This window comes from Rhododendron vialii, chromosome 10a (genome assembly GCF_030253575.1).
Source record: "Rhododendron vialii isolate Sample 1 chromosome 10a, ASM3025357v1".
In the NCBI taxonomy this organism is placed as follows: domain Eukaryota; kingdom Viridiplantae; phylum Streptophyta; class Magnoliopsida; order Ericales; family Ericaceae; genus Rhododendron; species Rhododendron vialii.
The window spans coordinates 37,106,293-37,116,682 of NC_080566.1; the positions used below are offsets into that span (position 1 = coordinate 37,106,293).

The 10,390-nt window shown below is 38.9% G+C and overlaps 2 protein-coding genes and 1 long non-coding RNA gene across 4 annotated transcripts; 2 read left to right on the forward strand and 1 right to left on the reverse strand.

Moving 5' to 3' along the window:
* Positions 1-97: 97 nt before the first annotated feature.
* Positions 98-894, forward strand: LOC131303196 (ER membrane protein complex subunit 8/9 homolog). Its single transcript, XM_058329971.1, has 2 exons — positions 98-307; positions 703-894. Exons 1-2 carry the CDS (start codon positions 98-100, stop codon positions 892-894), a joined length of 402 nt encoding a protein of 133 aa, XP_058185954.1.
* Positions 557-2,422, reverse strand: LOC131303197 (uncharacterized). Its single transcript, XM_058329972.1, has 4 exons — positions 2,414-2,422; positions 1,154-1,867; positions 784-1,049; positions 557-703 (listed from the first exon to the last, which is right to left on the reverse strand). The coding sequence occupies exons 1-3, from the start codon at positions 2,420-2,422 to the stop codon at positions 966-968; spliced, it is 807 nt and encodes a 268-aa protein (XP_058185955.1). The 3' UTR covers positions 557-703; positions 784-965.
* Positions 2,423-4,842: 2,420 nt separating this feature from the next.
* LOC131304441 (uncharacterized) lies at positions 4,843-7,870 on the forward strand. Of its 2 annotated transcripts, XR_009192406.1 has the most exons (3): positions 4,843-5,297; positions 5,382-5,449; positions 6,186-7,870. It is a non-coding gene; the product is annotated as an uncharacterized LOC131304441 (long non-coding RNA). The 2 variants fall into 2 exon arrangements; XR_009192407.1 differs by lacking the exons at positions 4,843-5,297; positions 5,382-5,449 and adding an exon at positions 5,456-5,756.
* The last annotated feature ends 2,520 nt before the right edge of the window (positions 7,871-10,390 follow it).

Consider the following 10,390-nt stretch of genomic DNA (forward strand, 5'->3'; position numbering starts at 1 on the left):
AATTGGGACAGACGATCCGAGCTGCTTCTCTTCTCTGTTTGTGCATCTCTCTCTCTCAAGAACAACTGTAAACTCCACCCTCAGTCGCTGAACAACAATGGGCGGCGACATGTGCTACGAGATCGGGCAAAACGCCTATATCAAGCTCGTCCTCCAAGCCCTAAACCACAAGACCTCCGCCGTCAACGGCCTCCTCCTCGGCCGCCTCTCCGCCTACAACAACGACATCGTAGAAATCACCGAATCCGTCCCCCTCTTCCACTCCCAGATTGACCTCCTCCCTCCCCTCGAGATCGCCCTAATTCAGGTCTCAATCTTCTCTCTCTCTCTCTCTCTCTCTCTCTCTCTCTCTCTCTCTCTCCATGGTAGTGACAGAATAACCCATATAAGTTCCGCAAGAAGGAGCATTTACCTGAGGATATACGGTGGCAATTTTTAGCAGAATAAGTTTGCAATGCGGAGCTTCTGTCCTCTGCAAGGAAAGTAAGAGTTGCGGAATCCAAGAGAGCCAAACCCAGTGCGGTATTTGGTCCATATACTTGTTGAAGGCTTTTCCCACAAGGCCACCAGGAGTATCAAAACTTAAAAGATATAAAACATGGGCTAAATGGCTTCTGGCATTAGGAATGCCAAATTTGACACCTTGAAGAAAACAGCTCACAGCATACTCTAACCAAATCTCCTCATGGGTCTCTTTATAAGCCTGAAACAAATAACAGGCGGATTAGCTATTCCGCTTACGAGCACAAGCAAACGGTAGGTTCAGCAATAGAGAATGAATACCATGTCACAATAATTCCCCTAGCTAATCCATCCTTTAGGCAAGTTTTTGAAGAGGCTGATGGCATTAGATTATGCCAGGTTAGCACCCTCGCAATCATTCATCTTCAATAAGAAATCACCCTTGAGGCGGAAAATTTCTGCCTTATGCTTCACAGGAAAATATTCCAGATTTGTACTGCTGATCAGATTACGGCCACTGGTAAGCTCCCCCCCCCCCTCATTTCAAGATACGCCTTTGCTTGTTCTCTTATTTTGACAAAGGCTTCCTGCAAATATGTCACACAGAATAGATGAGACAGCTGCATCCGGTTTCCATTAATAAGCATTCCCCAGACAAGGAATTTAACAAAACTAACCAAAGAAATGGTACCTGAACTTCCATGGTTGAATGTCCATACATCTTTTCCAATATCGAGACACAAACATCATTCAGGCCCTGCTTACGAGCAATATGGGCAAGTTTATTGACATTCCATGCCTTGTCACGGTAGCCAAGGTGATGAAGTTGTGGATTTGTGGTACTAAATTCCCTAAATGCATCAATTACTCCATTGTACATTTCATTTCTCCACTGGAGCAAATCATACCAAACAGTTAAACCATCCCATTCATTAGGGGTGCGAAGTCTCCACGTCTCAAGAATGTCCTTGAGATCTGCGTATAGGCTACCATGTACACCAACAACAGAACTTCCTGCAACTTTGTTTCCGTTGGCAATGTCCACTATTATTCTGGCTGATTCTTGAACTTCAACCAGTTGGAATTGCTGTAGAAGAGGAATCCTTGCATGAACAGACATCTCAGGCAATTGCCACCATTGTTCCAAAGCAAGATCTACACCTTTTCCCACAATGTTTTCAGCTTCTGCCACGCCGTTAGTATTTTTTTCATGAAGGGCAAAGTAGGCTTGAATAATACGGAACTTCGGAGTTTCATCTACTTGAGCCTTCAAAATAACATCTTTCAAATATGCCCAATCCGGCTGTTTCCAAAGACTGTCCAATCGAATCTCATAATTATCAACAAGTTTCCCAAAGACGACTAAAGCATCCCATTGACTGAGTTGACTTGCACAATAAAGCCACTACTCTTCCCAATTACCAGACTACACCCAGAACACAATAAAGCCACTGCTCTTTTTATGAGGGAAAAGCCCAAACAGAAATGAGGATGCACAAACAGATGGAATTCCACTGCTCTCCACTGCTCTTCCTACTTTTTTTATTTGCTCTTCTCATCCTCATTTCAGGGTCTTTTCCCAATAAAGCCACTGCTCTTTTTAATCTTCATATCAATTACAATATCAGTGAGAAACTGTAATTTTTTTACAAGTTACTATAGGGGGCGTTTATTCTTGTGTTTCTGTTCTGTTGTATGATTCAATAGAAATTAAGTCGCATTTCTTGCTGAATTCAATTTGTTGTTGGTTTCTCCTTCTAATGTTGTTCGTGGGGATCTTTATCCGATTAGAATGAGATCTAAGTCCTCATTTTTTGTTCGGAGATAAATGGAGGATATAAAAGTTACCGAATAAGTATGGATATAGAATCTCTTGGGATATAGCTCAGCATATGAATGGTGAAAGAAAATTTTTGGTACTCTATTTGTTTTGGCTGGGCTTTTGGCATGCCTTTTCCATTTCGTCCTAAGGTAAATCACAAGTTTCACATAGTATAGAATAACAGCCAATTGTATACTGATGTGGATGGGAGAGGATCTGGAATTCCACAAAAATGGGAATCTCATGCAGAGGGGAATATGGGTTTTATCCCGTCTCAACTTTCGGGGCACCAACTACAGGTTTTCTAGGAATGACAGAATTACATCTCCAAATCCCATTTCAGTCTCAATTTCAAAACAAACGAGCCCTAAGTTCCTGGCCTGAACAATCTTGTTGATGCCACACAATATAGGTGGATCTAGAAAAGGATTTCCATTTTGTTGGTTAGATTAATTACTTCCAAAATCTAGAATAAGGAACTCCATCTTGTGAGTAAGTTTTAGAAGTTCCAGAACAGGCCTGTGCAATGGTACACTAAATTTCTGAAAAATGAAAAAATACCAAACTTTATTCCAGTCGTCTATTATAAGAAAAAAGTATCAATACATACTAAGAAAATGCATGATTTATTTAGGTTTTTAGGTGAGATTGTGTGGCTTGGGCTATCCTTTCATTTTGTCTGTTGTGATATAAGAATTGTGATTTGATGGGAACATAGCTTTAAGAGACTTACAGAGAAATAGAATCACTGATTACTGAATAGGTACGTGTCCTTCCTAAAAAGTGGGATGCGGGTTTATTGATAATCGCGGTAAGGAGCAAATTATAGACACTTGTGCCAAAAACTGGGATGCGGATTAATGCCAAAAGAAAAGAAAAAACAGAAAGGATGGGTGAGAGAAAATGATCATATCTGCAACGAACCCGTTTTTCTCAATTTCGGAAAGGATTATTGCCATAGGCTAGATGCAAATTACAGTGGCTAAGATAATTATATGTACTACCAAAATTTTGCACATGGCATGTTAATTTGTCTGTCTGATTTCTTGTTTTACACAATTCTATGGAAACTGTCTCAGGATGGAGTTATAACAGATCTCTAAGAAACAAAAGATGCTCTTGCGATGGCATCCGATTTACCATTATCAATCCTTATTGTTGGAGTTGGAGGTCAAATTTTAAAGAGATGGAGGTACCTCACTTTTCTTCCCATTACTTGAATCCTGTGTAATTTCTGCATCCAACTTATCATTGTCCATAGTTTAAAACACGATTCCAGATTGCATGTGTTTTCTTGTTTGCACTTGGCAGATATTGGCATACTGCACGTGTGAAAACAATGATATCTTGATTATGCTTTTTGGTGCTGCTTTGGAGTGTGAACTATGTCGTGTCTTGTGATCTTTTTCTTGGACATAGACTTTCATTTTTCAGTTTTGTATATTTGGTTTGTTTACGGGTTTGTGGCATGACTTTGTCAATTGGCATAGCAAGTCGTGGATTCCATACATAAAGGTTTCATAGTTGTAGGTGGACAAATTCAAGTAGTGCTCTGAATAGCACTGGAATGCAATGGCTTCACGTGCCTCTTGACCGGAACCCTAATTTGTCAATGAAACCCTTGTCCGGCAAAACAAACAAGGAGTGAGTGCACCTTTGCCTCTCGTGGCAAAAGGCCCTCCGATGCCTTTGTTAGTATTTCGTACTAAAGAAACCCTAATTATCAGTAGGAGAATATCGAATAATACAATGTATTGCGTACCTTTTACCTCTAGGTTTATTCTGTTTATATAGACATTCGTATGCTTGGCGCCCAAGCATCCCTATTGCCATAGGATTCCCAACTCGTATAGGAAACCCAAGACATCAAGGATTCTCGTTTCCTTTATCAGCTCATTAAAAGAGTCCTCTTTGGATCCTTTTCCATAATGAGCTGAACATCCCATTCTCATTGGGTATCTTCACTAGATCCTATATTCCCGGGATCTTATTCCTTTACGGGACATGACTACTCTGGAATCTTCCAAAGTATTCCCTATGCTCCTATTCTTGATTGGAGCTCTTTCTTTGCTCGGCCGTCTCATGGCCGAACAGACGGCTTGGACCATTGACTTCTCATGTCACTGGTCCATATTGCCGAACACTTGTTTAGCACGATGTCTGTCCTGTCCATATTCAAACTATGGTCCCACATACCATTTGCATTGCTTCTAACCCGTGATCCCTCGTATCACGTGCTTGGTTCTTGCTTCATCTGTTCGGCTGTTTTATAACCGAACAGTCTGCTTTGGACCAGCTACTTCACATGTAACTTGGTCTGATGTAATCGGAATGTCTCTAACTGTCGAACAGTCAGTTTATAGCCATGACTTCTCATATTATTGGCCCTTAATTTGCCGAACAGACTGCATGGATCAATGACTTCCCATATCATTGGTCCATATCGATGTTCGCCAAACTGCCCGGCGGTAAGTCCTGTCATACTTACCACGTGCTCCCGAATATCACGTGTTCGGCAACAAAATGTATGTTCTCGGGAATACCTCCCTACAATAGTTACTCTTTCGTGGGGCTTCTTGCTCCAAATATGGAAGCTAGAGTGGTAGATTGGGTTACCGGTTCCTTCTTGCCTACTAGGAGGAGCGGTGAACTTTGGTTAAGAGGACCTGCTATTATGAAAGCAAAAGTTTTTCAATATTATGTGTTATAAAATTCCAGCAACATTTTTATTTTTAAGATTGTATTTTGTTCGCTGCTCATCTTTACTTTTTTCTAGGTAAATCAGCATGTCGTCAATTGTATTATTGTTTCTCGTAACTGAACTTAAGAAAAGTTGAGGCTTGAACAAATTTCTGTTCAATCCATGCCACGTTTTGTTTAATGAAGAATTGGACAAATTTTCATCTCCATATGGAATTGAACAACCTTTCAACTCCACCTGTCATGGGATCGAATTACAAGCCTGTGCCAATTTTAGTATATTTCCCTCTTTATAAGGAAGAGATGTGGATGGGTACGTAATCCATTCAGTATTAGTTTGTGGAACAATTATCACAGACGTAAATTTTTCTCGGTTGACAGAATTAAACTTTTGCAGATTTGTCCTGCCAAGTTCGAAACTGTATTGGTAACCTGTCCTGATATATTTGATGCTGGAGTAACAATGTAAGTGTGACCAGTTTATGCACTTGTATAGTAGCTTGTTGGGCAGTATCATCCACTACCGAGTGTACCTGTGGTTTTGGTGTCAATGCATTGATGGTTGAATTCTAGAATCCAATAGGAAAATGATTTCCCAAGCTCAGACGCACATTACTAACATTAATCGCTATGTGTTTGTGGGGCTCCTACATTGCCTATCTTTTGCAAAGCCAAGGATGAGGAAACCAGGTAAGTGCCGATGGCTTTTGTGATTAAGAGGCGTGGAAGTCTGCTTTCCAAAGCAACTGTAGTAGACTATGTTGCTAAGCAGGTACCTATACTTCTCCCAACAATTCACTTGAAAGGCTGAAAGGGCGTGGAGATGAGGATCCAATAGTGGCATGTTGAAGTTTGGGAAGGAAATTAGCATTATGGTACCAGCATTGAGTGTGGTTTGTACTGTGGTTGTGCAACCATATTTATACTTATAGGGGTCCTTGATCTAATCCATAACTACATATTTAGATTGTAAGTATGAATTCTTGGATACTTCTTCAGATTCATGGGAGGGAGCAAGTGTGCAATTATTTTCCACTGTACATGGGGATTAAAAAAAAAACCTCAATGGCTTTTGTTTCCATCTGTTTTACGGAGTATATGTGTATATCATAGCATTCACAACAATGCCTTGAGCACATTGTTTGCTTCTTCTTTTTTTGGGTCAAACGGAATAGAACATGATTTGCTTTCATTGCTGCAGGTTGCACAATATAAGAAGTGAGGAAGGTGGTGTTCGCAAAGTCAATACCTAGGTCAGCGGCTGGAAAGATTCTCCGAGGGGAACTGAAGAGCTTGATTCCCAAAATTTAAAGACTATTGGGACATGCCCAGTTCCGAGTAGAGGTAAAATAATCGTTTAAGTTACTACTGGAAACCAAAATGTTGCTCAAAGGGCAAAGCTCAGGCAGAGATAGACCGATCACATTCTGTCATCGAGAAGTTGATGTGTCGACTAATCTGGTTAAATTGAATGAGCATTGCATTAAATCGCAATAAAATTATATAAAATTTTGGGGAATATTGTGTTCCAAGTCAACGTGACTGGGTTGTGTCTCTTTTAATTAGTTGTGAGTCTGAAATTTGCCTGATGAGAATCACATGACAAAATACTTCCTTTTAATTTTATTTTGACATTGGAGTCCATAAACTAAGTACAAAGTGGGAGGGAAAGCTCAGCAAGAGTAAGGTGGAATGGTGGATGATAGACGTACTCAATATATTCAATTCAGGAATTGGAAGGTATGCTTGGGGGGCGATAGTTTGTATCCCCTTTTTATTGTGTGGAGAGAGGGATAAAGGCAGGAGGAAGGTGGCTGTTTGAGTGTACAAGGTTCACCCTTTTAAAGCGCTTATGCTTGTATTTTTTCATTCTACTGCCAATAGTTGACAGGTTAGTCATGTTCACATGTTTACAGTTAGTAGTAGAACTTCATCTCTTCTGTATATTTTGGAGTATAACTTTTTTTTCTCTGCTGCAACTTGCTATATTAGCTTTACCAGATCTACGTGTGAATCGTCTACACAATGGATCAACTATACTAGATAAGCATTCAAGACATACCCAAGTCTTTCTTCACCAATTCATTTGTTTAATTATTTCATGGTAGAAAACCTCTTTTAAGTGATAGACATGGAAACCGAACTGTTGCCTAATTTAAATTTCAGCCTTTTCGGTTGCTCTAGAATGCCATGTATATTCAACATGACAAATTGGGCTTATTTTCCTGTTGAATGCATAATAACATATGTTAGGAGCTAATTCTTATTCCAAATCAATTTTGGCAGCTACTCAATTTGCAAATTGTTCGTACTTTGCTAGAAGAATTAGAATCGTCCCCAAATCTTTTATCATATTCGTCCCGAAATCTTGAATCAAGAAAAATTGGAGAAAAAAAAAGTGATGTAATTAACAACCCCAAGATATGCACACATACATAAATATGCAATAAATCTATGGTTATGTAGGTAAGTATATAAATGCGGCAGACTATGTTGGGCCCGGCCCTCTGGCCCTGGTTTCCCAAGCTCCGAGATTTGAAACTTTTATTTTGTATATACCTGATTTTGAATATTATTAATATTTTTTTTGAAAAAGATTGATACTTATTCGTTTATAACTACTTATAATTTTAATAATTTGACTTGATTTGATTTAGAAACTGGTTATTTTATATTCTTATTTTTTAATTTTTTAATAAATAAAAAATAAACACGTGACAGTTGAAGTGGTCTAAAGGAAATCCAAAATGATTGGTATGGTTTAACTGCATTACGCTATAATTATTTCAATGTACAAATGTAATGTATTGGAAAGTATAAATTTCATGATTTATTAGAATATGTTTCGATAAAAAATATATGTATTTATTAAGTTGGCTATTCGGGTTCAAAATCCTGGTTCCACCATTGTATATAGAGATAGAAAGGTGAATTACCAGGAAATTGAAGCTTTATGAGAAGAAAGTAATTTGACGAGCTTTGTTTCTCTACAACGGACATTGAAAGCGATCCAATGCATCGTGCGGCGTCAATTTGTGAACTGAGAAGTTGGTGTTGTTAAGGGCAAGGACAAGCTATGCGTTAGGATCGCCATTCCAAACATTGCAAAGCTCAGGGGAGGGGTGAGGAGAGGATGTCTCGAAATCAGGAGGCGTCCTAGGGATACTCTATTTCTGTGGGTGGGACTGTGGGGGATATTTTGTAGAGGAAGGAGAGGTGATTTTTGGCCCAAAAAACTTTGCATGGAGCCCTCTCTTGCACTAATTGGCGAAGCCGGGAATGAAAGTTTTGTTTTTTTTTTAACCAGTCAATTCATTCAAGTCCGAAGGCGAAGATTACATCGCAAAACACAAAAGCGCACCAAACTACCTAATCCGGGACTCTAGAACACCCTGCAAAAGTGAATCAACCCGAGTGCCGATATGAGTGTCCCGTCTGGGACAAGACAGAGAGATGTCAGACGAAATCCCAGTACAATCCATTACACAATAAGGAACAGATGTAATAAAAAACAACAATAGAAAAACAGGCTTAAATGAAGAAATCTATTCCCATGGTCAAACCACAATGGCTGCCGGCCTGACTGGAAAAGAACATTCCAGCATGAAAGTTGTAGGAAGCCAAACTAAGAAAGAAATTTTGGTTCGATTATTTTTTTAAGACTACTTCAAGGCAATCGAGTTTATATGAAATAATGTTGAGAAATTGAAGAATTAATCTTGAGTATTGTTTATCATTCGACATGAAATATAATTATGGCACAGTATGATTGACCATAATTTAGTCTCTTCAAGATGGGTTAGAGGAGAGCCTTGCATTAAGGGAACTGGATAATTTGGAGTGAAATCATCACCAATGCATAATCATAATTACCATCATTGTATTCCATATTTTCCATTGGTAATATGCAAGTATTGTAGTAGAACTGTCCCAAATTTCACTTTAGATTTGCTTAATTTTACCACGCAAATCCAACCAAAACAATACAAAATTATAAGCAGATAAAACATAAGTGTTTCTATTATTATCCAGCATTCTTTTGTCAATTTGGATTTCGTTTGTTTGGTTTGGTTTGGTTCAGTAACTGATCTGAAACACCACGGCGGCCGCCCAATCAAACTGTAAAGTGCGTTTGACTCTGGTCTTGTAAATGAAAAATATGTGATTGAACTTGTATATAGTTTTTTTTATTATGCTTTTCATGCTTTTGAGAGGCTTGAAGATTAACACAAAATTGTATACTGCCAGTTTTCCTGATGAACAGTGAACTTCAAAAACTTCCTTAGCCTCTACAAATCTCCGTTTTAGTTGATTCTTGTGCGAGAAGTTTTGTTATTGTTTTATCGAAAAATAGGGAACAAAAATAACTGATCTAAACCATACCTCAAAAATCTCGTTTTCTTCAACTGATCCTGTTTTGAGCCTTTTTAGGCAACATCTTGTTTGCAACTTATCTTCCTCCCATTCTTGGCTACGTATATGTGAGATATCTTGAAGTTCCGATACCGTTTGCTACAATTTTGGGGCCAGAATTGATAGCTTGTTTTGCTGTAAAATCTATTCACGTGTGTAGCGTTTTAATCTTGAGCTTGATTCTTGTATTTCAAGATATAGCATGACATTTTGATGCATTATTGATTTGTTGAGACCATTTATGTTGTGCATTGTTCATGTCGTGAATTGAAACGGGGTTGGAAACTTGCATCGTTGACAATTAGTTACTCACAAGAATGAATTGGAAATGTCCATGTTTCAAACTTGTGAATAAGATGATGGTAATGATATAATGGCAATAGAGAGGGGATCACACTTTTACATTATAAGGCGACATAAACCCTGAGATGGCACGAATATGATTGGCATAAGGGTGACATGCATTTTACTGCTTCCTTGATGGTTCGAGGATGCATTGTATTGAGTAAATCACGTAGGCGTACCCATCCTGCCAGTGGTGCTGCGGTACACGTAGCCCAAGAGGGTTTTTGAATAGCCTGATGACATAGTTCCGTGCTGAACCCTAGATTGGTGGAATGCACTTATTTGCTTTTTTGGATTAATCACTAAAGGAGGTATTTTGAGTTGTCCTATTTTCCATAAACACATAAGTGGATGGATGAAACCTTGTGTCGATGAAATAATTTGAGACATGGTATAAGTATAAACATTAGTTGAAAGGGAGAAAAAGGTGGGCTTGGTGGGGTTGAAACCTCATGGAAGGTAGCTAACTACATGGAGTGTCGTTCTATTTGTACTACAACGGAACTTTCACGCATATCTAATGGGGGAATCCAATTAAAAGATGATAGCATGCATTACATTTGCTAGGAGAGTAGTTGTTGGTAGAGTTCTTGTGCCGATGAAATAATTTGGGTTCGATTCTTGGCCTCCTTACTTTTTTACCACAAC

Excerpts from the sequence above, each read along its gene's own strand:
- LOC131303196 (XM_058329971.1), top strand. The coding sequence starts at position 98 with ATGGGCGGCGACATGTGCTACGAGATCGGGCAAAACGCCTATATCAAG. Across the intron at positions 308-702 it reads TCGAGATCGCCCTAATTCAG|CCTGAAACAAATAACAGGCG; the intron begins GTCTCAATCTTC and ends TCTCTTTATAAG.
- LOC131303197 (XM_058329972.1), bottom strand. Across the intron at positions 1,050-1,153 it reads ATTCAACCATGGAAGTTCAG|GAAGCCTTTGTCAAAATAAG; the intron begins GTACCATTTCTT and ends ACATATTTGCAG.